Below are 27150 nucleotides of genomic sequence, written 5' to 3'. Positions count from 1 at the left end.
TGGACGGCTCAGAAAGTCCTGGGGACTCCACGCCACTTAATTCGCAAACTCGCAGACGATCGGCACACACGATCGGCTTGCCATTTAACCCCCATTGCAGAAGCTCTGGGGACCATTCAGAGGAGGAGATCGCTGAGCACTTTCTCTCTAAATGTCCGGGTTTGGTAGCTGGGCAATTAAGGTCGTTGGTGCTCCTTTCTTCGACAGCATGGGGCTGTGCGCCAAGCCAGCAAAAGTCCACATAGTCACAAACTCTGCCAAAAATCCTACCTAAGGGAAAACTATTTTATTAGTATACCTTAAATTGCGGTTTAAAACCATTTTTTTTAAATTATAAAACCAACAACATATCTGCATGAGCCTTAAATTTCCATCGACATTTGAGCAATTACAAATAAAATAAACTTGAATCCATTGCTTCACAATTCCAGATTACGCAAAACCAGCATAACTACTGGCGTGGTTGACCGCTCTGAGCCGATCAAGCAGGAGTCCATCGATCGCTTGAGTCCGCTCACCAACACCAATGCTCTACAAAGTGGGCTAGGCTTTCAATGGACAGATGTTTCGGTGGATTTGGAGAAATTTGGCGATTTCGAATTGGAATGCCTGGCGCGGCCTAATGAGGTCAGTTCAAAATTAACGAGTCGATTCCGATTTTTTTTTATATTTTCTAATAAAATGTTCAATTCTCAGCCACAAAACCAAAATCAAAATCACCTGTGTGCCAATGCCGGAGGAAACGGCACGAATACACGGCGTCACACCGTCGGACCTGGCGATGTGGCACACGAACAGGCGCTTGCCAATCCCAATGTGCCGCCAATCAATTTCAAATGCACGCCTGAGAATAAAGACGAAACTGGTCCCTATTTGCCAATGAACCTGCCAATGCTACAGAATCAGCCGTTGCACAATTTGACCATAAAGGATCAGCATCTATTGAAACCGCCAATGGTGATGGGTGCAAGTAAGATTTTGTCTAACAAACGTCATAGTGCAAAATCTAATTACTTTATGTTGTTGATCTTAGGTTCATTCGGACGTCGGGCATCAGATGGTGGTGCCAATCTGCACATCTACTATCCTTCCTCGGTGAATAATATGCAACAAGTTGCTGGTCAAGCTCAACAAATGGAATCGAACGCATATTATATGAATCCGAATGCTGCAAGTGGCACGCCTACGGATCGAATTCTCGGTCAAAGTATGGGTGAGCAAGCACAGCTGCAGCAGATGGGTGCAGGCGATGCGGTGAGCGAAGAGAACAGCGAGGAGATTCAGAAGTGAGTAAAATCTAAAACAATCATGAGCGGATAGAGTTAGAGTATTTTAATAGAGATCTGGACGAAATTATGATGTACGCCGGAGTCAAATTTTAGTAAAAAAAGCGGTTGCATGAAGCAGGTTAGAGCACTGTTCTCATACTATATCGCACCTTTCTCGCAGTTCGGTCGCCAACTATTGATCTCTTAGCTTAAATTATTGAAAACCAATTACGCTTTACTATTTAGCGGTTGCTTCAGGGCAGCCATTTAAATCAGCTAGTTAGACTATCCCTTCGTCGGTCTACCAGGGCTGCATGGAGGACTGGGTTAAACGTTGGCATATGTGTGTTACTTCAGACGGGTCATATTTTGAAGGAGGTAAAATAATTTTGCCTGAAATTTAACTCTGTTTTGTTTTATTTAAACATTCCCGGTACTTTCTGATCATAGGGTACTGTCTTACCACGACATCTTTTGCATAAAAACGCAAAAAGCTGCACTTGGATGCTTTATATTAATTTGTGCTTCAAGAATTTAGCACGAGGCGCTTGGTTTTCATTAGTTTGATTAGTTTTGATCTCACAAATCACAATATTACAAAGCCATTCGCTCAATTTTCACAATTTCACAATGAATTTTTCCTAGTTTTGTGTGTTTTGCATTGCGAACTGAGCTGACGTCAGACTTGTCAAAATGGCGAAAAATGAAGTAACTGTTTTTTAAAGGCGTCACCTTCAGTACTCAGTTCGTCTTGAGTGGTAACGGTAAATCAGCTGACTTGTTTTTTTCTTTCACCGTGTTCATGTGGCTGTCAGCGTAGAATGAATCAAGGCGAATTCATGCTTTTTTTCTACTTTGCCAGAAGTTTGCTTTGACATTCAAACGTACAAAACATTGTTGTTGATCTAGTGGGTCACCACCTTTAATGAATGCGCCTTGATCGATACATTCAAACGAATTGTCAAATAAGCATTTTTACATCTTTTGTTTTAGCTACTTGGCTCACTGTATATGAGACCACTGTGGGCACAACCTTCGCCAGTGTTTTATAAAGTTCTCATCCGTCGTCTTTCCCTCATTAGAAATATTATCAATATACTCGTACTTGCTATACAAGGTGAAGTCCAAAAAAAACAAGACTGGCATCATAAAAATGTGTTTGATGGCGCCATCTCTTTAACGAGTTAGTGCGTTGGAAGTTACATCCCCAGCTAACTTGCAGTGAAAGCTTGGTGACATTCGGTTTAGTGGAAGCGAAGCTATTGCGTCTACAGGGTCAGTATGTTTGTGTCATCGGTACAAAAATGAGTTTCGAACAAAGAGCCAATATCAAATTTTGTTTTAAAATAGGAAAAACGGAACGATACCGAAACATTTAAATTGATGAAAAAAGTTATGGCGATGATTGTCTATTTCGTGCCAGAGTTCATGAGTGGTTTATAAGTTTCAGAGATGGTTGTGAGGACATGACGACGAATATACGGGCCGCCAAAAATCAGTAATCACCGAAAACTCCATCGAAATTGTTCGTAAATTTATCAAAAATGAACCGAAATCATCGTTGAAATTCATGGAATCGGAGTTGAATATCTCCAAAACATCGATTTATCGCATTTTAACGGATCACTTGAGCTTACGAAAGGTCTGTGTACGTTTCATTCCACACAACTTAACTGAGGACCAAAAATTGCTCAGAATTCAACATTCGAAAGACCTCATAAGAGGCGAGAAAAGACGGGAACTTGCTTTACAACATTGCATCTGGTGATAAAACGTGGTGTTTCCAACATGAACCTGAAATTAAGCGTAAAAGTGCCGAATGGAAGGCTCCCGACGAGTCACCAGCCGAAAAATCACGTTTGGAGAAGTCAAAAATCAAGTCGCTGCTCTTTTATTTTTACGATTCCAAGGGAATTGTCCACAAGGAAATCGTGCAAATGGGCCAAACCATCAATGTAATTTTCTATCTTGGCGTTTCAGAGCGTTTGTTGCATCGCATTCGTCGAATTGGCCCTGAATACCGCGGAAGGGGAAGCTGGCGCTTATTGCACGAAAACGCAACATCTCATCGATCCACTCTTGAGACTGATTTTTTGACAATCACTCATCGTATTCGCCTGATATGGCTCCCTGTGACTTCTATCTATTCAGAAAATTGGATGTGGTCATAAAAAGAAAACGTTTTGCGTCCGTAGAGGCCATCCGAAAGACTTGTACCGACATCCTGAAGGACATTCAGGTCAATGACCTGAAACATTCTTTCGAAAAGCTTTTAGATCGCGCAAAACAGTGTATCGAGGCCACAGAGGACTATTTTGAATAAATAAACTCGAAGTTCTCAGCACAAAGATCCTGTCGTTTCTATTTTAGCTCAGTCTTGCTTATTTTGGACTTCACCTTGTAGATGAATTTACACAGTGCCCATTACATTTAAGGGTTATAATAACTGTATTTAAAAATTAACACCTTTTCAATTCCAGATACATTCAAATCCGTGGCAAGCGACATACTGTCAGCTGCACCGAAGACCTATCCATACAACATCATTCCGGCGAAACTTGTCCTGTATGTGGTGTATATGAACCGCCAATGGTACCGCAAATGCCCACCATCATGTCGCAACAGTCGGGTGCTGCTGGCACTACGGGTGGGGGCGGTATGCGTACACGACGTACGGGTCTGCTGACCGTAACGGAACGACCGCCAGGTTAGTTGGAAACTTTTGCATTTTGTAGTTCATAGCTACGTAGCCAATCTAACAGTATATTTGTATGTATATTTGTATGCATAAGTGTTGATTGACCGCTACACAATCGTATGTACATAACTGTAACTGTAACTGCAACTGTAATGTGTAAATGTATAAGGGCATGACGCGCATGTGCGCACGCGCAGGTTCGCTTTTTTACAATTATCAAACAATTTCAACTTGTTCATGTTGCGTTTATCATTAAATTTAATTTATTTCCAAATATATATTTCTGCTGAATTACCACTTGTTTTTAACAAGAATTTATTTAAATCCAATTATTTGCTAATTTCTATTATGAGTTTTATGTTATTTGATTTCATTAATATTTTCTTTTTTCGTTCTCTTTTCGTTTTATTTACAATTTAAAAACAAAACAAAAAACATATTTGGTTTCTGCTTGGCTGTAATGTAAATTGTGTAATAAACTAAAAACGAAAACAATGCTGCGGTGTGTGCCTACTATCTTGCACATTTCACCCCTCCTCATTCCATCACCCCCCAACAACCATTCCAAATCATTCCCATTCAATCCTACATTCCTTCATCCGCACCTACTGCACTCCCTTCCGCACTGCTTCCGGCCTGCACCGCTCTGCGCCATAGTGATAAGTCCCGAGCTTATACGCGAGGTGGAGTCGCGTATGAATCGAAATTATTTGCCACCCGCTTTGAAAATGCAGCAGCATCAGCCACATCCTCATCAGCACAGCGCACCAAATCCTACACCCAGTCAATCCCCTCCCACAGGCGCCTTTACGCCTTACCATTCGTCACCCAGTTCAAATATTTTGCCAACGCAGGCGTTAGGCAGTGCAGGCATGGCGGCGCAAGGCCCTCCTAGCGCCACTGGAAATAGTAGGCGTGTACATTTCAAGTCCACCAACAAGCTGCCAACCGTGCAAGAAGTTGGTAAGTTTTTGAGTTACCTTATTTTTATTTAACACTTAATTTTATTATAAACCACAAAGCTTTTTTCTTAGTTGATTTTTTTCTACTCACCTTAGAAATTTTGGATTTCGTTCATTTGATTAATAATCGCCGTTTTGTATTAGTTCCATTTGTTAATGCAAAAAAATTGATTTCTGTCATTTTTTATATGTAATTATATGTTTTTAATCAGCCGAAACCTGCGCGCTTCATCCTCTGTTCTAGACTATTCCCATTGTTAATTAGTTTAGCCTTACGTAACTGACTGTTTGATTTGTTTTTGACCTCAGCCAGCAATTTGAAGCAGGTGAAATATACATATGTACGTACAGGGTGGTTCAAATATAATATAATGTATGTGCACTCGAAGTGTAACCAACTTCAGACCGCTCGAGCAGCTGATGTGCGGGCATCAGTGGTCTGTTAGTTGGCTAAATGACAGTACAGAATATTGTTTCCAAGCACGAGGAAGAATTTTGCCGAGAGTAGACACGAAATACGAAAATCAGTAATGGATTAGAAGGCGTTGTTCCTAAACAACGACAGGGGGGCATTCCCACTATTTAGGACTGGTAGCGGCAGGCTAATCACCTACCCTGCCCTGAAAGCAAACTAGATTAACGAAACCAACGCAAGACTGAGTCTTGTCGACGCCCTATGCACCCGAATGGAGTGAACAAGGAAAAAAAAAACGTTATAATGACTCTGGTAGCATGGTGAAACGTCATGGCGGTGGTCATCAAAAGATTGCAACGTCACGTGAAATGGTTCAAAAAGTGAAGAAGCGACTTGAGCGAAATCCCCGACGAAGTGCCAATCAAATGCCGAAAAAACTAAGAATATCTGACCGTAGCATCCGCCGCATACTGAAAAATGATCTCAAAGTCAAGCCGTACAAAATCCAAAAGGCGCATGATCTCACACCAAAGCAGCAATAAGTCAGACTTGATAGAGCGAAGGAGTTGCTTTGCTTGGCGTTCGATTTCCGAACATTGTGTTTTCTGAGGAAACTGAGCAATTCGTAAACTCCCAAAACGAAGGGTTCATTTGGCTGACCATTCATACAAAAATCTGAGTAATCGATTGACTATCAGGAGGCAGCACCCGCTACAGGTAATGGTTTGGGCAGCTGTAACTGCAAATGGGCGCTCACCAATCGTTTTCATCGAGTCTGGCGTCAAGGTAACAATTTTACCCGCCCTCTTTTGCCCACGTTATTTGGCACACCAAAAACAGTATTGCCTGCTAACTTAAAAAAAAAAGCTTTAATTTCTATGCTTTTTAGTATTTCTTCTATAGAATTTCCTCTGATATAAAATGTAGCTTTTTCAAGAGAACTTTGCTACTACCAGCTGTTACCACATCGAATACTTTCAGAGCCGGAGCATTTGTATCCATTCGGCCGACGTGACTCAACCAACGTAGCTGCTGGTTCTTTATTTGCTGCGCTATGTCCATGGCTCATACAGTTCATTATTCCAACGCCTGTGATACTCCCCTATGCTAACGTGCAAAGGACCAAAAATCTTAAGCAGAATATTTCTCTCAAACACTCCACGGGGCGCCTCATCGGATATTGCCATCGTCCAAGCTTCTGCGGCATGCGTTAGGACGGGCATAATGAGAGCCTTGTAGAATGTTAGTTTTGTGCGTCGAGAGAGGAACTTACTACTCAATTCCCTACTTAGTCCAAAGCAGCACTTCTTAGCAAGTAGGGAAAATCCCTGATTGCCATTCACTTGGGAGTGGCCAGGACGATTCTTCTGCATACAGTCGTCCAAGCAGCTTACAACTTCCGGCCTCCACCCAAGTATGCTCTGCTTAACTTCCGAACATCTGTTTAAGAGCGAGCTATTGAGAGAAGGCGAAGCCTCACAGGATATCTGGTTGTGCGCTGAGTTTGGGACCCGCCACGTAAAAATCCTTCCGCAATGAAAATCAAATCAAAGCCTCGGATGCAAATGTTTACTAGTTCTAATTAAGCTAAAATATAGAGATGTGTATGCAGCTTAATTTTTTTAATATTTTTTTTTTTTTTTGAATTTTTTTTTTGAATTTTTTTAAATATTTTTTTATTTTTTTTTTTTTAACTTGCCTATACATATATGGACCACCCTTTATGTACAATGGATCAGTGAACAAATTGGGATGGAAGTCAAATCTGCTAGGAAGCTTTTGCTTGTCAAACTCATTTACTTACATGAAATGAATACAAAAGCCACGTTAATCAAGAAATATGAAAGGTTACCACTGACATTAGTTGAATCTCTGTATTATTCGGTATATTGTAACTGTATATACGATATTTTATTGAAATTCATAGAATAATTTACCAACTAAAACTCTTCGCTTGCTCCTTTTCTATTTCCCTCCGCTATCGTATCCTCGATCGTCATAGGTCGCTTCAGCCCAGTGCGTCGCGCTTCAGAGGGCTCCAAAGCACAATTCCAAGGACCGCTACAGGAGTGTCAGTATCTACAAAAAGTATCAGCACAACGTAATTTTTTGGTTGCACCAACGCCCCCGCTTTCAGAAAACTCAATTAGTTTGCCTGGTAAGCTTTAAAAATCGGACATCAAATTTGAAACTAAATTTATAACTTGATTCAAACAAACTATGATATGAGCTTCTACTTGATCTTAATCTTCATACTCGTATTAAGCTCATATCGGCTCTAACGCCAGATACACACTTTCAAATCGTTTGTCCAACAAGTACAAACTCAGCAAACGTTTTGCAACTACGCCCACCAGAAATCAAAATATTTTCATTTTCATCCATTCATTAAACCAACTCGCTGTCTTTTGAACAACATAACTATGATGTATCCCTTCAGATACTTTATTTTTACATATACGCGTACGTCAATTGTTGAGTGTTTGGCCGAGCTCTTCCTCAAATTTTTGAAAGTGTTCCACAAATGGAGAGACCTATAGTTTTATGCCGGCTACGAACGACAAAAATCTTAAGTCATCAAAACTCAGAGTTCAATAATTCAATAACTGAAGAAACCAAAAAGGCCTCATATCCAAGTTAACGATTTTTAAACAAATTACATCACCTGTACACTGAAATAATTATATTTTCCGATAACCTGGAATCATCTAGCCTAGGACTATCTAACCGCGACTCCTTTGCTTTCGCCAAGTCAAAAATAGTACGAAATTTACAGTCTATATACAAGGTGAAGTCCAAAAAAAAAATGTTTTTGAGGGCGCCATCTTTTTAATGAGTTAATGCGTTGGAAGTTACATCCCCAGCTGACTTCCAGTAAAATCTCGGTGACATTCAGTTCAGTGAAAGCGAAGTTATTGCGTCTAAAGTGTCAGTATGTTGGTGTCATCGGTACAAAAATGAGTTTCGAACAAAGAGCCAATATCAAATTTTGTTTTAAAATCGGTAAAACGGAAAGGTACCGAAACATTTGGATTGATGAAAAAAGTTTTTGGCGATGATTGTCTATCTCGTGCCAGAGTTCATGAGTGGCTTACACGTTTCAGAGATGGTTGTGAAGACATGACAATGAACATACAGGCCACCCAAAATCAGTAATCACTGAAAACTCCATCGAAATTGTTCGAAATCATCGTTGAAATTCATGGAACCGAAGTTGAATATGTCCAAAACATCGATTTATCGCATTTTAACTGATCATTTGGGCTTACGAAAAATCTGTGCACGTTTCATTCCGCACAAGTTAACTGAGAACCAAAAATTGCTTAGAGCTCAACATTCGAAAGACCTCTTTAAAAAGACGAGAAAAGACGAGAACTTCTTTGGAAGACCCCAGACGAGCCATCACCCAAAAAATCGCGTTTGGAGAAGTCAGAAATCAAGTCGATGCTCATTTGTTTTTACGATTCCAAGGGAATTGTCCACAAGGAGTTCGTGCCAACGGACTAAACCGTCAATACAATTTTCTATCTTGGCGTTTCGGAACGTTTGTAGCATCGCATTCGTCGAATTCGCCCTGAATACCGCGAAGGGAGATGCTGGCGCTTATTGCATGAAAATGCACCATCTCATCGATCCACTCTTGTGATTGATTTTTCTTTTAGAAATTGCATTTTACCTATCAATCACTCATTGTATTCACCTGATATGGCTCCCTGTGACTTCTACCTATTCGGAAAATTGCATTTGGCCATGAAAGGAAAACGTTTTGCGTCCGTAGAGGTCATTCAAAAGGCTTGTACCGACATTCTGAAGGACATTCCGGGCAATGACCTGAAACACTATTTCGAAAAGCTTTTAGATCGCGCAAAACAGTGTATCGAGGCCAGAGAGGACTATTTTGAATAGATAAACTCGAAGTTCTCAGAACAAAGCTCCTGTCGTTTCTATTTTAGCTCAGTCTTGTTTATTTTGGACTTCATCTTGTATGCACGTCCTCGTTGCCGGTGATAAAGTAGCTTGCCTGCTGCCGCGTCTGCGAGGAACTAACCCTGTCAGGAACCTTTGAAATTTTCAAAAATCCCTCTCCGATTAAGACCCAGACGTCCATTTGCTCGTCATTAATTTGTCGTATTTATGGTGGAAATATGACTGGCCTCATTATTCAAGGAAGGTACCAGTTACGCAAGGTTGCCACTACATTTGTGTCGCACAAGCAACAGGTACCGGTTAATCGTATGTATCTGCTGAGAAACTAAGCACATTTTAGTGAAATCCTTTCAGTTAGTGCCCACTATCGCGCCCAGGGGTAGCTTGGGCTCTATTGTTAAAAATCTCCACAAATTTTTGGGGCATGGTAATTTAGCTTAGCTATCGTCAGCCAACCGATAAATATTGCCAATGTTTGAATCAAGTTTAGTCAACAAAAAATATAGAAAATCCCAAAAATAAATTATATGCTCGCGCTTTTTCGCACCTTTCATTTGTTAAATACTTTTCCATATTTCTTTATTTACCACTTCTTCCCATCACAGGTTCACCCATACATGGCAAACCCGCTCCACACATGATATTCCGACGTGGCCAAGATATTGAGGTGCCACCTGAAGCTGTGCGTGCTTTGATGCCCCATCTCGATCGCCTCGTCAAGGAGCACCGACTGAACAGCGATATAGCCAATAAAATCATATCCACTGGCATGGTGCCATTAGACTTAGCCTCCCATCTGGGATTGACAGCACACTCCGGCAGTGTTGCTGTGAGTGGCGGACATCTAGATATGGCATCGTCTCCCATACAACAACAGACACTATACAGTTTAAGTGTGTCGCCACTGTCCTTGCCAAATAGCGTCAACACAAATGTTATAGGCGCCATTAGTGGACCACTAACGGCACCACCACAACCTGCATATAGCCACAATATGGGTGCGCATTCGAAGCAAATGTTAGGTCAAGGTCCCTACCAGTTACAGCACTTGGGTCCAATGCATCCGCAAATGTCTCATCCCAGTAATGGTCTGGTGGGGCAATTCAGTCACATAACCCTAAGTCAGGGCGTGGTTACATGTACAAGTGGTGGTGGGCAATTCAGCGGTTCGAATAGCAGCAGTGGTTGTCAGTCACCCATCTATAGTAGTTTCAGCGGCTCATCTTCACCAAATCCCTATATGCCAGGTGCGGGTCCATTCGGTGCGGGCACAGGGGGAGGTGGTGGTGGCGGTGGAGGTGGCTCGTCACCACTGCATCAAATTACCAAAGGTATTTCGGTGTTATCCACTGGTGGGGGAGGTTCCATAACGCGTGGCACTTCAGCTGCCAGTGAAATCGCCTCAACCGCAGCCGCCGCTGCTGCTGCAGCCAACCAGCCGCTTGATCTTTCCATGGATGTGTGTACTTCAGACAGCTCAGCTGCAGAGACGCCAACAAATGCATTTGCTCAACAACATGTCAACTGGATGTTGCCGCAAGTATCTTGCTTCGATCTCAAGCCGTTAAATTTGTCGCCAGCTCAGCCAGTACGCGTTGTACCGACACCGCCCGCCTCGCCTAACCTCTGCATAATACAAGAGGAGAATGCAAGCGGGCAAATGTATCACACCATCACCACAGGAACGCCGCATGCAGGCTGCACCGGAGGTCTGGTCAACGAAGATATGGCTTCGCCGTGTCAGCCTTCGCATCCGCAAATATGCCTGACGGATGTGCAGGGCAGCGAGATCACGCTTGTGGCGCTGAGTTCGGAAAATAGCCGCGACAGTGATTGCGATTCGCTAGAGCCGCACACCTCGCTGATGTCGTTGCAGGTGAATGCTTTTATTTTTGTCACACAAAATTCGTTTCAAAAAAAATTAAAGAATAAGTGGTTAACCTTACTTTTTTATCACATTTTGTGTAGAATTTTTGTGTAACTAGGATTTACCGTGAACTTATTTCTTCCGCAGGGACTTATAATCACCGAACCTTCCAGCGATATGCCTTCGATTACACGCGGCACTGGCCGCAAAACGAGCTTAGAATGCACCGTCGAAAGCCACACAACCCGTTTGGAAAGTGACGCCGGCAACTCCAACACTTCTCAAAATACCAGCGATTCGAATCGACGAGGCAGTGACAAATCACTGGGCTTCTCCGACGATTCACTCAGTAACGATTCGAACAATCTCTCGCCCTGTCAAGAGCCATCCGCCAGCTCGGGCTTCAAATCAGAATCACATTCCGAGATCGGCGATCATACAGAGGGGCATTTATCGCCCGATTCTATCTGTGATTCGCGACGTATGTCAGAGGAGATGTACTACGAAGTGCCGCTGCCGCATGAATGTTCCAACCTCGACTCGACACGCATACTAGAGTTAGTCAAACAAACCATTGATCAAACAATGCCACCAAAAGGTGCTGTTCTGCATAAAGGACTGCCGGAAGAGTATTGCGGCAGCGCCGGTGCCGTTAAAGTGGCGAGTATGAGTGGTGAAGCGCGTCTAAGCAACGCTTCAAACGCTGCCAGCGAATCATCAGCCACATCAATGGACACCAGCAGCAGCACGTCGGGCTATTGTTGGGGTGGCACTAGCACAAGTACAAATCTAAGTTTAGAATACTCGGGTGGCTTGCAAATCGAATTGCAAGTTTGCGAAGGCCGCAGTCGTGACAATCAAACTGCCGGCAAGGGCATCAAACTGCGACGCATCTCGGGCGATCAATTCGAATATGGTAAATTGTGTCAACAATTAATTAACAAATTGACAATGCAACAAGTAGTCGGTTAAGAGCGCGAGCGCGAGTGACTCTACTTATAATCAGAGAGAGCGCGATTGTGCATAAGCCACAGCCACTTTCAGGCATTAGTGGTAGCACACGGCGTATGAGTAACGCGAGTAAATGTGGGCGGGTAAAAGACATTGATAACAAAAAAACTTTGCACGATCAACACTAAGGGAATTAAGAAAGTAGATTAATGCTGAAATGCTAAAATGCTTAGAAAAACAAAACAAACAAAAACATATATTAATAGTAATAATATCGTGCATACGCGTACGAAAAGCGTTGAATATTGTAGATTTCCCATGTGTATGGGCGAGTGTTTGCTATAATATTTTTTTCGAGTACGTAACGCATACGTATACATACACATGTAGTAAGAAAATTCTTAATTGGTCTTAATGTACATACACATGTAAGTCATTTTATTATAAATGTAACAAATGCCGCAACTTCGCAGACTTCTATTAGATAGCGCGCTTATTTGGCTTTTGAAGGGGAAACGAAGCATCAGACAACAATTAGACATTACTTACATGTATGCACGTGAACCTGCGTGCATAAACCTGTACGTACATATAGTATGTATGTGTACCAACTGTACATAATGTAGATAATACTAAGGATAAATAAGTGAAGCTAAAAGCTCGCGAAAGCATGCAAATTATTACGCAAATAACCCGGATATATTTTAAATTTAAGTATGTATGTAAATGAGCGAGGAGTACGTTTAAGTATATATGTAATATGAAGAGCAGCAAGTAAGCGGTAGAAAACAACAACAATGTACATGCAGGCATAAATATTCGCTTCGAAGAAAAGAGAAAAGAGTTTAATGTAGTTCGTGAATGCGCATCGCTTCGTAAATGTTTGCTTAGCATATTTGTTTGTGAGTGTGTACGCCTGACGCCTGTCTGAGTTAAAGTTAGCTAGTTAAATGACATTTTTAATATTCATACACGATATGTACATATGTATGTAGAAGTATATTCATATTTTTACTAAGCAAATTTTAATTATTGCATGTACATAAACTTATACATAAATATTTGTAAGCAATCTACAGATGTATGTATAGATATTTTAGTAGCTAATCGTTACCTCCTTAACGATTTCGTCTTATGCATAGTTACACATACATACAAACTGCTTACATATACATTTAGGTACTAAATAATAAACTGAAACGATAGAGAAAAAATAGAAAATATGGAAATATAGAGAGTGATTCCATACCGACCGCCCAAATAGTAAAGGCCATAAATGTGCCAAGCATCTATGCTTGAATGATTTCAAAATTGCATAAAATTAGAAGAATAATTCTCCAATGTACCAGGCCGATCGGGGAGCTATGTAGGCGAAGTTAAGCGCGAGGTTATGAGGTAATAGTAAAAGTGGTAGCTTGAAACCGACTGCGTATTGTGATTGCAAAGAAAGAAAAAGAGAAAGAAAGAATCTCATATTCGATTCTTGTTCACTGCGCGCGCGAGCATAGGGCCTCGACAAATCTCTTCAATCGTACACGGTGCTGGGCTGTTGTTTTTGCGCCGTCCCATTTGGCGACCGCCGTAGCCGAACGGGTTGGTGCGCGACTACCATTCGGAGTTCAGAGAGAACGTCGATTCGAATCTCGCTGAAACACCAAAATGAAGAAAAACGTTTTTCTAATAGCGGTCGCCCCTCGGCAGGCAATGGTAAACCTCCGAGTGTATTTCTGCCATAAAAAAGCTCCTCATAAAAAATATGTGCCGTTAGGAGTCGGCTAGAAACTGTAGATCCCTCTGATGAGCTGGGCCAAACACCCAAAAAAGGATGGAATTATTATAAATATATAAATATTTGATGTCGGCATCTGTAGCTCGCGCACGTCGACCATCTCTAAGTAATCTTTAGGCGACCTCTGCTCCCTTGCAGGTTCCAGTGCCATGAATTTATCTGGTGGCTTTCTAAGTGTGTGACCTATCGAACGCCACTTTCTGCCTTTGATTTGTCATAGGATGGACCATCTCAATTCGATGATCTCCACAACGCCTCGTTGCTGTTGGTGTTCGGCCCGAAATATTGTACAGATGATGCGGAGCCATTTGTTGTCGAAAGATGATAGCCTCTGATAGTGATAGTGTTAGAGACCAGTCATGTTTCTCTTCCGTACGAAAATACAGCGAACTCGCCCATACTTTATGAATTTGCCCGAACGCCGCGCTTGCTTTGTTTAGCCTGTAGTTGACATCTTCATCTGCTCCGCCGTCTGTCTTGATAGTGCAGCCGAGATAGCAGAAGCTGACGACAAATTCCACCGAGCACCTGTGAAGCATTATATGCCTTGCTTTGTTGTGGTTGACTCTCATAGCCTTTGTCGTGGCGATGTTGACCTCCAGTCCGGTAGTGCGTGCCAGCGTGACTAATCTGTCCATCAGAGAGTTTGTGAACGAGGAGGCAGATGTCATCAACGAAATCCAGATCCTTAAGATGTGTGTACTCCATACGATGCCTCTTTTGTGTAGGGTCAGTTAGCTCATGACGTCGTCTAGGACGATGGCGAAGAGAAAAAGCGGCAGGGGACAATCTTGCCTTACGTCTGCCTTGGTGGTGAATGGGTAGCTGATGTTGCCATTGTGAAGCACTGCCAGTTCGGCGTTCTCATAAAGAGCTCTGACGAGGCGGATTATCTTAGCGGCAACTCCCTTTCTACTCAACGCCAGCCATATTGAGTCTCTTTTGATTGTATTCTTTTGATTTTGTCGAATGCCTTCTTGAAGTCGACGAACAGCATGTAAAGCGGAGAGCGGCACTCAACTAATTGTTCTACTATGTTGCGAAAACACTCTTCGGCTTTGTCAACACAGTTTCAGTGAGAGCGTAATCTAGCTCGTTCGCCCCTTAAGTAGCGTTCGATACACTGGAGTCTGCCTTGTATGATCGTGACTAGAATTTCGTAGTTAGCGTTGAGCAGGGTTGCTTCACGATGATGCCTTTTGTCCACGACGGAGGCGGATTTTTATTGTTCGAGACGGCGGTGATTTGGAAATGCAGAATTTCCGCTGAAATTTGCGGGTCGGCGATCATTAGTTCTGGTTGTATGCCATCTTCGCCCGCGACTGTGTTGAGCTTTAGCTTCTTGATTGCATTCTTGATCTCCGCTAGACTAGGGCAAGTTGTTGTTATTTTGCTGCTGGTTGTTGTATCTGTCCGCAATCAGAACCTTCATCTGAATTTGCCTGAAGTGGTTCCACGAATTCAATTGACCCGATGTTCTCATCATCGACAGCGCCATATAGAAGAGGGCTCACTTATCCAACCATCCTAGCTGTTCGCGATCACTCGCATTCGTAAAAACCTTCGTGCAGTTATCGTGTTGGCCACATCGTCTCCATCGTGCCCGAAACATCATCATCTCATCGGATAGCTCAACCGATGAGTTTGTTATTATCAAATCAAGCACGCACATACATTAAGAATAAGGAGTAATAATATAAAAAAAAATCGTCTTCAAAAAGCGAATTGGTGCAGCTGTACCCAGGATGTCACAGAAGGGTTAAATTTGAGGGCCTTTTTTTAGAAAATAAAAATGAAAATGAATACGCAATCGTAGTTGCAAGGAAAACTACTCATCACAAAATCGGCACCACTCTTTTTGCATGTCTGTGCATGTATTTCAGGAGAAGCGCAAGGGGGGAGAGAGAATGCATCTGCTTGTGCAGAAATAATTTTTAAATGCTTCACTAATTTTTTCTCCCATATTGGCACAGAAACCGCCTAGACAATTTCTATACTCGGTTTTCCTCTTCCGTTCGTTCGTCTTCCATTTTCATATGAATCAATCCATAGTGAAAAATTAAATCGCCATGTCGCTATAAAACTCATCCAACTCCGTGTTCGTCTGCGATATTCGATAGCGCTAACGGGGAAAACTCCCCTACAGTTTAATTTTACAGAAATTGTCCAAAAACCGTTTCATCGGATGGTGTTATTGTTCAAGGCTCTCCAATGCAACGTCTCTGTATGACTTAAAAAGTGTGGATTTTGTTAATCGAGAGAGAAACTATAGCGTGAATGACAGGAGAAACTGCGTATTGCGCTCTTTCACTTTCACGCCGATTCGCTTCACTTCTGCATTCAGTTTGAAAAAGTCAGAAGCAAAAAAATTAAGATCGGCTTTAGACCGTCCCATTATTTACTGCAATTAAGGCGTTGTGATTTGAACAGCCTGTAGCCAAATTCATAACAAATCAAAATAACTCACCTTTCGAATTTTCTGCACAAAAAATAAAGGCTTTTAAAGCAAGTTTCGTATTTTAACTCGAGCTTTACAGTTATCAAAACACAATAAGTCGAGTAAACCTTCAAATACAATAGAAATTAAAAAAGAGAGAAAAGATTAGAATACATCCAAATAGCGGATCTACGATACGATAATTCGGTATGGGGCCACTGCTCTCTTTGTATTATATATATATATATGTACATATGTGAATTTTATTCAACTTTCGTGGCGATAATGTAGTTTACAATAAAAGCAAAAAATAAAAAAGATTTAGCAGTTTTTCAAAACTAAAAAGTTCTTATTCATGTATGTACATACATTTAAGCTATGAATTTACAATCCTCGAAACGCAATCGAAAATTTATATTATAAAAACAAAATTTCCTCAAAAATACACATCCGTATAGAAGCGTAAAACTAACAAAGATATAAATGTGTTCTTCGCCTAAATTCAGCACCTCAAATACAGTTCGCACGCAATTAAAATTTTGAAATCTCTGCAAAGTAACAAAAAAAATTATACCTGTACGGTTAAGTAAAGCTATTGAGAATGCACAAAACCTTTTTAAGGTCGAATTATATAGCAACTACGTACAATGTAATATCTATTTTTTTTTTATGTGCTAAAAAGTAGTTTACATACATACATACATACATAAATGCATACATACCCACATTTTTTTTAATTCTTAATTAAAATGCTTGGTTTGACGATTTTTCAGTAAAATTTAAAAGATCTCTTCAACTATTGTACAATTCACGGACTGTGTGGCATCTCGTTATACAGAATGTCTTCTCTCTTCTTAATTGGCGCGATAACCGCTTACGCGATTTTGGCCGAGTTTAACAAAGCGCGCCAGTCGTTTCTTTCTCGTGCTAACCGGCGTCAATTGGACACACCAAGTGAAGCCAAGTCCTTCTCGACCTGATCTTTCCAACGGAGAGGAGGCCTTCCTCTTCCTCTACTACCACCAGGAGCTGGTACCGCATCGAATACTTTCAGAGCCGGAGCGTTTGTGTCCATTCGGACGACATGGCCCAGCCAACGTAGCCGCTGGATCTTTATTCGCTGCGCTATGTCTATGTCGTCGTAAAGCTCATCGTTCCATCGCCTGCGATATTCGCCGTTGCCAACTTGCAAAGGTCCGAAAATCTTGCGCAGAATCTTTCTCTCAAACACGCCAAGCGTCGCTTCATCGGATGTTGTCATCGTCCACGCTTCTGCGCCATACGTTAGGACGGGCATGATGAGAGCCTTGTAGAGTGTTAGTTTTGTTCGTCGAGAGAGGACTTTACTACTCAATTGCCCACTTAGTCCAAAGTAGCACTTGTTGGCAAGAGAGATTCTACGTTGGATTTCAAGGCTGTCATTGTTATCGGTGTTAATGCTGGTTCCTAAATAAACGAAGTCCTTTACAACCTCGAAATCATAACTGTCAACAGTGACGTGGGTGCCGATACGCGAGTGCGCCGACTGTTTGTTTGATGACAGGAGGTACTTCGTTTTGGTGTTCGTCCACCCCCAGACCCATTCGATTTGCCTCTTAATCCAGTTTGAAGAAGGCAGAACTAACAGCGCGGTTGTTAAGGCCGATGATGTCAATATCATCGGCATAAGCCAACAATTGTACGCTCTTATAAAATATTGTGCCTGAGTGATTAAGTTCTGCAGCTCGTACGATGCTCTCCAATATCTGGTTAAAGAAGTCACACGACAGCGAGTCACCCTGTCTGAAACCTAGTTTGGTATCAAACGGCTCGGAGAGGTCCTTCCCAATTCTTACGGCGCTGCTGGTGTTGAGCAACGTCATCTTGCATAGCCGTATTATTTTTACGGGGATACAAAATTCAGACATCGCAGCATACAAGTAACTCCTTTGCGTACTGTCGAATGCAGCTTTGAAGTCGACGAAAAGATGGTGTGTGTCGATTCTCCTTTCATGGGTCTTTTGCAAGCAACACTGATAAGGTCCAATCAGTTGGTTGACGGTGGGCTTCAGCCTTTCACACAATACGCTCGCTAGAACCTTATAGGCGATATTTAGAAGACTAATCCCGCGGTAATTGGCACAGATTGCAGGATCGTCCTTCTTATTTATTGGGCAGAGCACACTTAAATTCCAATCGGCAGGTATGATTTCATCCGACCAAATTTTGCATGATGCATGCACCTTACAGACTCCTCGCCGCCGTGTTTGAATAGCTCTGCCGGCAGTCCGTCGGCGCCCGCGGCTTTGTTGTTCTTTAGCCGCGTTATTGCTATTCTCACCTCGTCATGGTCGGGTAGCGGAACATCAAATCCGTCAACGATTGGGGTATCGGGATCTTCACATTCTCTGTGACATGCGCAGCTGTCACTATTTAGTAGGTTCGAGAAGTGTTCCCTCCATAATTTAAGATTACTCTGTACGTCAGTCACCAGATCACCGTCTTTGTTCTTACAGTAAAACGCCCCGGTCTTAAAACCTTCTGTAAGCCCCCGAACTTTCTGGTAAAATTTTCGGGCGTTGTTCCTATTGGCCAGCATCTCAAGCTCCTCGCACTCACGTATTTCGGCCTCTCGTTTCTTCTGTCGAATAATACGTATTTCTTCCTTTCTTAGCACTCTGTAGCGATCCCACATGGCTCGCGTTGCGCCCGATCGCAGCGTGGCTCTATAGGCAGAAGTATATATGGGAGTTCTCATCCGATGCTTTGTGTATGTTTTCATTGGGGGAGGCTTTTAAGTGGCGGGTCCCAAACCCAACGCACAACCAGCTATCCTGGAATGTTTCGCCTTCTCACTTTAGCTCACTCCCGAACGGGTGTTCGGAAGCTACCCAGAGGATACTAGTAGCCGCATTCTTAATGGGCGCTTTGGTCGTCAATGATTTTTGAACGGCTTTAAAAAGCTGATGCGATGAACAACGATCTACGATACTACAGAGCGAAATGGTGGTGAGAATTCATTTACATGGAGCTCTCATTAGTTTCATCGTGTCAGCTGATACGGGCGTATGCTTACGTTGGTGAGTGTGAGCACCATAACGCAGCAAACGCATGCGGCGGGAAGTGATGGAAAATGTAAATCTTTTGTGTCCTTAATTTACGCAATTTGTTTTTTAATTTTTACCAATTTAGTACGAATTTGAAAGCTAAACGCTCAGTTGGCCTAGACTTAACTTAAATAATTTGCAACAATTACGACGCAACATGGCAATGTTTTGTTTTTGTATCTTCTATTGCATCTGTTCAAAAGCTCGCCTCCTGTAATGCCACATCAAATACATAAATTATTTTCAAAAAAAATTTCTAGATACACATATTTATTTTAATTATAATATATAAAATCGAACATATGGAAAGACCGATTTTCTTACCGCTCTCAATTCATGCAACGCCAAAATTTAAGAATAAGCTTGAAATCTATAGCTCTTAAGTTGCTTAAGTTAGGTTAATTAAGTATTAACTAACCGCCTACACAGCTTTCCATATAACAGGTTGGGGTAGCTAAGTTAAGTTAAGTAAATTAAGTCCAAGCTCTAACTGACTAGACTAACTGAGCTTAGGGTATTTCATTCGACACGCTAGCGTTTTCGCTTCCTCAAGAGCGAGTGCTCTTCGTCAATAAATATCTCCATGCGCCGATATACTTGTATGTATGTAAAGAGAGTGTATAAATACCTAAGTGCATACGTATGTATGTACGCATGAATTTTTAGAAACGTCAATAGTTTTAAGTTAAACCAAATTTCTCTGCGTAATTTCAAATAATTTAGTGTACAGTTAAAATAGTTATGTATGTATGTATGCACATAGATATAAAAAAATAAATAATACTTAAGCATATAGGATTTGATAATGCGTATGTATGTAATAAATAAGTATGTATATTCATGAATTACAATGTAGTGAAAGAATGACGCAACAAAAAGGCATAACTTTGTGCATAAAACCCTTTAAGACGAAATCAACTCGTATCAATATACCTAAATCAAACATACATACATACAAAATTACATTACTATATATACGAGTTCATATATACATGCATATGTAACATTTAACAACAGTAAGAATGAAAATAGCATTCCAGCATAGCGAAATATTTGACTAAATTAACTAAAATATTTTTTGTTTTTGTTTTTGTAAATTGGTGTAAGTGCTAGGTTGCCAGTCGGATTGGCTAGAACTAAATGTATATGTACATATGTTATTGCGCTCGTAAGTCTAAAGTTCTCACCAAATGCAACTTTAAGCCACAAACTGAGAGGCGCGCACTTCGCTCACAAGTAAACAAAAGGTAGTGTGACAACACACACGCATCTACGCGTACATACATATGTATCATACATGCCTGCATACATGAAAATATCGTTTAGGTTCAGGTTAATTAATGTCAATTCTCGTTCAAATGCAGTATTCATAAGTTAAACAATTTATTAAATAATCACCGTTATTTGACTAAGCACTCTTACTATGGGTCGGTTTCAAAAGCCTAACTTAAGTTGAAATTTAGTTCTAACTGATTAACATCTTAGCTAAAGACTTCTTCCGCACTTACATTTCTCAAAGCAGTCAGAGGCATGGAAAATATTTTCTATAAAAAAAATATTGGAATCGTAAAAAAATCTCGGTACTTTTTGTGCAAGAACATAAGTTTACAAGATTGCGCGGATTGCGCAGAAGAAGTAGAAAAAGAAGCGTAATTCTTGATGAGATCTATGTGAGAGCGAAGAAGAGAGTGTCAAAATAGTCAGTTATGAAAAATTCGACTTGAATAATCTCAAGGTAGTCAAGAGAAAGCAAAATTGAGAAAATCGTTTTTTTGTATTTGAACAAACAAACAAATTACAACAAAACTCTACTACTACACCAACTCAACATTTACTTTTAGCAGTTCTGTTAAATTCACTCAGAGCTGAGAGCTGAGCAGCGGTACCGCTACTACTACACAACTCAATATCTGCTTCTAGTAGTTCTGTTAAATTCACTGAGAACTGAGAGCTGAGCAGCGGTACCGCTACATATAAGCGCAACCCTCTGCATACGAGTACCCCCACCAGTTGTCTTTATAAAAATCGGCAAATCGTCTTAAGTGCAATTGTTGTACAAATTAATTTCTTGCTTTCTGATACAATGACATTTTTTTTAATCCATTGAAAATACAGTGCACTCGCGGTAACTCGAATAGCCGCTAAGTCGAACGACGTGCTAACTCGAACACATTTTTTCCCCTATTGACTTCTTTGTAACTCGAACAATAAAAAAGCGCTATAACTCGAACAAAAAAACAAATTTATTTGTACACACATTCTTTTCAAACATGTACATTTTGTACATAGATACATATGTAATAGTATATGTATATAAATTATATGTATACTAGTGTATTGTCCATATGAATATTTCGGCGTTAATATCCCGTTAGTTTTCTGGGAACAACATCTTGCATTGACCAAATTGCTTTAAATTTGTCATTTGTAGTGTATCAGTGCACGTGAGTAATAGATCGTAAAAGGTTGAAGTGTTTAACATTAAAAGAGAGGGCTGAAGTCCTTAACAAAATTAAACGTGGACGTAGTGTTACTTCTCTAGCGAAGGAATATGGGGTAGCCAAGTCCACCATAAGTCTTATAAAAAAGAAAGATAAGGCAATTTATGGCTTGCACTAACGCTACCGGCAACCATAAGCTTAAACTTCTCGTTATTGACAAAGCAAAAGAATTCCTCGTGTTTTCAAAAATTTTAACTGTCCGGTGGAGTACAAAAATTCCAAATCAGCCTGGATGACTTCGGCGATTTTCAAAGACTGGTTTCATAATTCGTTCGTGCCGCAGGTAAAATCCAGATTCATTAAAACAATTTTTTTAACCAAGTTAAATGACTTTAATATTTAGGTAAGAAAATATTTGAAAGATGGGGGACTACCTGAGAAGGCTCTTCTAATTGATAATGCCCCATCACATCCCAACGAAATCGAATTAAAGTCCGAGGATGGTTTAATTTTAACTATGTTTATGCCACCGAATGTGACACCATTGATCCAGCCAATGGACCAAAATGTAATTCGTATAACGAAACTATACTACAGAAATTTTCTACTGGCTTCCATTTTCAACAATCGATCGAAAAATCGATATCGATGACTGTTTTTTTAACATAGCACACTCAATTGATAAGTCGAACAAATTCGATAAATCGAACAGCGCCTGTTTTAATTAGTTCGAGTTATCGCGAGTGCACTGTATATGAATTATTTTGCCTTCTACAGTGAGCGAAATTTGCTTAGCCGCACATTACTTTATGAAAAGAAGATACATATAAAAAAGAATATTTTGAAAGAATATATATTGTAATAAAAAAGTAAGTGAGGGTTAAATGTCTTCAATATATGTATTTTTAACATTTCTAATTCATTAATTCAAAAAAATATGAAAATAGTGCAAACATTTCACGCGATTAGCCGCATATCTTCTAAATTAATATAAAATTATACAGATTTGGGTAAAAAGAAATGTATCTTTTTTGCATCTTCATGCTTATTTACTGTCTGCAAAATTCTATTTGGAAGAGATTCAACTAATTTTCGCAATGTAAAGATATGTATCTTTTTGCATCTTCATGCTTATTTACTGTGCAAAATTCTATTTGGAAGCGATTCAACTAATTTTCGAAAGTAGCTTTGTTAATGACTCCAAGGTTACATAATTTTTTACAACTAAGTTAATAGATATGAGCTTGACAACTAATAGTGAGAGTCAAAATGTAAATTATTGTTGTTATGTAACAAAGAGAAATACATCGATTGGTTTAAATATTGTCATTAAAGAAAAGATCAGTTAGTGAGAGAGCAAATTAAGAAACGTGAAGAAGAGATGTGAGGATATAAGTAGGAAATTAGTGAGAGAGCAAATTAAGAAACGTGAAGAAGAGATGTGAGAATATAAGTAGGAGAGATAAGGACAGAATAAGTAAGGAAGTGTGTGTTGTTGGTAGTGCGAGTGGATACATGAAACTGTTATTTTCTACCTCCATCTTTCATAGCGACTAAGCGAACTTCGCGCAGCGCATCATTTTGTTTCGTATTAAACAACAACAGAATCGCCGATTGTCGTGGCTTAAGGTGAACTTCGGTTTCGCTCAAGAAATAATAACACCGACTTAATATTTGCTTAAGTATGCATTGTAATGCCGACCCTACAAATTATATAAATACCTTAATTTTAAGTTCTTTGTAGTTTCATTGAAGAAGAAGCTTTTATTTTGTTAATGTGCGAGCATCATTTGAATTTTTGTTCTCTTTTATTGTTTACTATTTTCATATATGGTATATATGGTATGTATTCTCATAATTGTATTTTATCTGTTTAAATTAGATTTTCTACACAACAGCAAATGTGCGCTAATACGTAGATAAAATCTACTTCGCCGCTTTTCGGGATTGAAGGAGTTATTGTTAGTTATTGCCTCCATAGATTTAATAGTAACTAAATACTACAATACATGCATATATATGTACATATTTACATGTGTAGTTACATATTTAACAGAGTACACAGAAAAACGAACGCATTCAAGTAAAAGCTGTGGGACATCTCGAACCCATTTAGTGAAAATGCATAAATTGTTAAAATAATATATACATACATATATAATTACATATATATGAAGACTGCTGTGATTTAAAGTATATTTAAAAAATCTAATTATGTATGATAACAATTATAAAATTATGAAACTCTAAATTTATGTCTTTAATAAATTACGAATTCTAAAATCTAAATAATTTGCTATATGAATGGGGTGAAATGCGAATTTCATACAGATATGTAAGTACCACATACAAAAAATGCCTCAAGTACCTCAAAAAAATACAAAAAAATGTCCACAAAAATAAATTTGAAAAAAAAAACTAAAATAAATTTGAAGAAACAGAAATAAATATGTTCACGAAGTTCACAGAGCACTGGCGGCATCATCTATCGGCCCTTACTTCCTTCGAAATGAGGAAGGAGCTGCCGTTATGATGATTAGGTTAGGTTAGGTTAGGTTAAATGGCTGCCCTAGCTAAGGGCTCACTTGGACAAATATTAAAAATTCGTCCGTTGTGGTGCCATACATGGAAGGGGAAAAAGGAGAAGGAGGATGAAGAAGCCTTGAGATTAGAGACGATGATGACCATACATTTTACGACGACGCCGACGGGGGCCGATTTGCGTCCGTAGTTAGCCGCAACAAGCTACTGATGAACTCGCCAAATTTATGATAATTACACCGGCTATATCCAGACGAGAGCAGGGCAGCTGAGAAGAAGGTGTTGAGATGATTCCACCTCGTCCTCCAGACAGTTTCTGCAGAACGGACTTGAGGCAATCCCAAGCCTCACGGCATGAACACCTAACGGGCAATGTCCGGTAAGGATGCCCACCAAATTCGAGAGCTGGGACTTTGTTAGCGTTGAGCGTCCCCGATCTACCCGTGGCCAGAAGGATCTCGCGACCTTGCACGTTTGCGCACTAGCCCAGCGCTCGCTGAGTTGACTCGAGGCCCATCTTTCCAGGAGCAGACAACAGGTTCTCAGGGGAACCCCAATTCTCTCATTTCGCGACGAAACCGTTTCCAAAGTTCCCTGTCTAGCCAGCTCATCAGCCCAGCAGTTTCCCTCTATGCCGCTATGCCTGGGAACCTGATGAGCCGTTATGAGCGCTTTCAAGCCATGCTGACTGAAAATTTGTTTCCCAAAATTGATCAGCTAAACATCGACGACATTCAACAAATTCATTTCAACAATATTTCAGTTTTGTATTATCATTTTAAGTTCTCAAGAAGTTAAAAAAACACCCGTTACATAATTGGCGCTTATACCAATGGAATACTTTTTTGAAGTGAAAACTTCTTTAGAATCGTTGGGAGTGATTTGAGAAAAAGTGAAACGAAAAAAGCGACACTCTTGGCTACGAATATTACATATACACGTAGCGACGAACTAAATAACTTTTAGGCCAGCGCCATACAAACATATGTGTAATTGTGTTAGAGTTTCGGTCACGCCCCAGCAAAACCTGCGTGCATATGAGTTTGTAACATTAAAAAAAATGTAATTGTGTTAGAGTTTCGGTCACGTAGGTTTTGCTGGGGACGCTCATAATAGCAACCGCGTGTGTATTTTTATATTCGTAAATATTTTCATTTTTAAATATTTACCGCAATTAGGCCGAAAAATAATGCAGAAAAGTGTCGTGAATATCGACAGAAAAAAAAATCAATAAATAGCATCACGGAATTCATTCACGAAAATTTAATAAAGTATACACCAGAAGTATCGCGGATACTTAGAAAAGATTACAATAAAGTTCCAATGATTTTAAGTGGCGATTTTAACGTAAATTTTGCATTGGACACAGCGGTTCCTTTAATTGACGTTCTCAATACAACATTCAATTTAAAAATGTGTAACAATCGCACTGAATCGACAACACGATCAAAAACAACCATTGAGCGGTATTTCAAAGACATGTTGACAACATCGAAACCAAAGCATTTGTATCATATTTTAGCTATCATAAGCCACTCGTATCATTTGTTGAAATTGAAAACATTGAGGATGAATAATAATAAAATGAAGAAAATAAAATATGAACTTTATAGCAATATTATAATGAACCTATAATTATCTTGCTCCTAATGCTGCTTTCGTCTTATTCTCTCTCAGTTTGTTTTACGGAAGGTTTCACTTCTATCGCGTCTAACCGTTAGACTGGTGTTTTTTTTAATATTTTCGGTCCATATTTTGTGTTTGACCTTGAATTGAACTTCAATTTGTCCCCGAAAGGACAAACTGATAACGAATTTGAACGTGGTTTTTCCAACATGAACCTGAAACTAAGCGTCAAAGTGCCGAATGGAAGGCCCCAGACGAGCCACCACCAAAAAATCGCGTTTAAAGAAGTCAAAAATCAAGTCGATGCTCATTTGATTTTACGATTCCAAGGAAATTGTCCATAAGGACTTCCTGCCATGGCCAAACCGTCATTGCAAATTTCTGTCTTGCCGTTTTGAAGTGTTCGTTGCATCGCATTCGTCGAATTCGCCCCGAATACCGCGAAGGAGGAAGATGGCGCTTGTTGCATGATAATGCACCATCTAATCCATCCACTCTCGTGACTGATTTTTTGACTAGAAATCGCATTTTAACCATCAATCATTCGCCGCATTCGCCTGATATGTCTCGCTGTGACTTCTATCTATTCGAAAAATTGCATTTGGCCATGAAAGGAAAACGTTTACGTCCGTAGAGGTCATTCAAAAGGCTTGTACCGACATTCTGAAGGACATTCCGGTCAATGACCTGAAACACTCGAGTCCAAAGGGGACTATTTTGAATAAATAAACTCGAAGTTATCACAACAAAGCTCCTGTCGTTTCTATTTTAGCTCAGTCTTGTTTATTTTGGACTTCACCTTGTATACCATATATCAATTTTTTTTTAATTTTTCCGTTAAATTTTCTGTGTTGGACCTTGAACTGACCTTCCACTTAACCCCGGAAGAACAAACTGATTACGAATTCGGACTAAGCAACCCCAAAAACGTATGTATGTATCAATTTATTGAAATTTTTCCAGTGAATATTCAAGATATGTCCTTGAAAAAAAATAGTTTTTAAGTTTTTACCGAGATGCGTACTTGCCGGGATGTATTACCGTTGATTAGAACTACAATAAAAAAATGCCAAACCGTCGAACTCTTGTCCACATCGTGTCAGTTGATATGGGCGTACGGGCGTATGATTAGCAGGAGCAGA

General features: G+C 40.2%; 1 protein-coding gene across 8 annotated transcripts in view; it reads left to right on the top strand.

Annotated features, from left to right (window-relative positions):
• The window catches only part of LOC128866947 (uncharacterized), a 111363-nt gene extending 93692 nt beyond the window's left edge, over window positions 1-17671 (top strand). For 7 of the 8 annotated variants that reach the window (XM_054108013.1, XM_054108012.1, XM_054108011.1 and 4 more), the window contains exons 6-13: window positions 432-627; window positions 697-970; window positions 1034-1286; window positions 3749-3975; window positions 4624-4929; window positions 7346-7501; window positions 9876-11146; window positions 11285-17671. In XM_054108013.1, the coding sequence (XP_053963988.1) occupies window positions 432-627; window positions 697-970; window positions 1034-1286; window positions 3749-3975; window positions 4624-4929; window positions 7346-7501; window positions 9876-11146; window positions 11285-12109 (3508 nt within the window). In that variant the 3' untranslated portion in view covers window positions 12110-17671. The remainder of the gene's footprint in view (window positions 1-431; window positions 628-696; window positions 971-1033; window positions 1287-3748; window positions 3976-4623; window positions 4930-7345; window positions 7502-9875; window positions 11147-11284) is intronic. The other variant, XM_054108015.1, reaches the window with a different exon arrangement.
• The last annotated feature ends 9479 nt before the right edge of the window (window positions 17672-27150 follow it).

The sequence above is a fragment of the Anastrepha ludens genome, chromosome 6, assembly GCF_028408465.1.
Source record: "Anastrepha ludens isolate Willacy chromosome 6, idAnaLude1.1, whole genome shotgun sequence".
Taxonomy (NCBI): Eukaryota; Metazoa; Arthropoda; class Insecta; order Diptera; family Tephritidae; genus Anastrepha; species Anastrepha ludens.
This window is presented reverse-complemented; position numbering and strand designations above follow the sequence as displayed.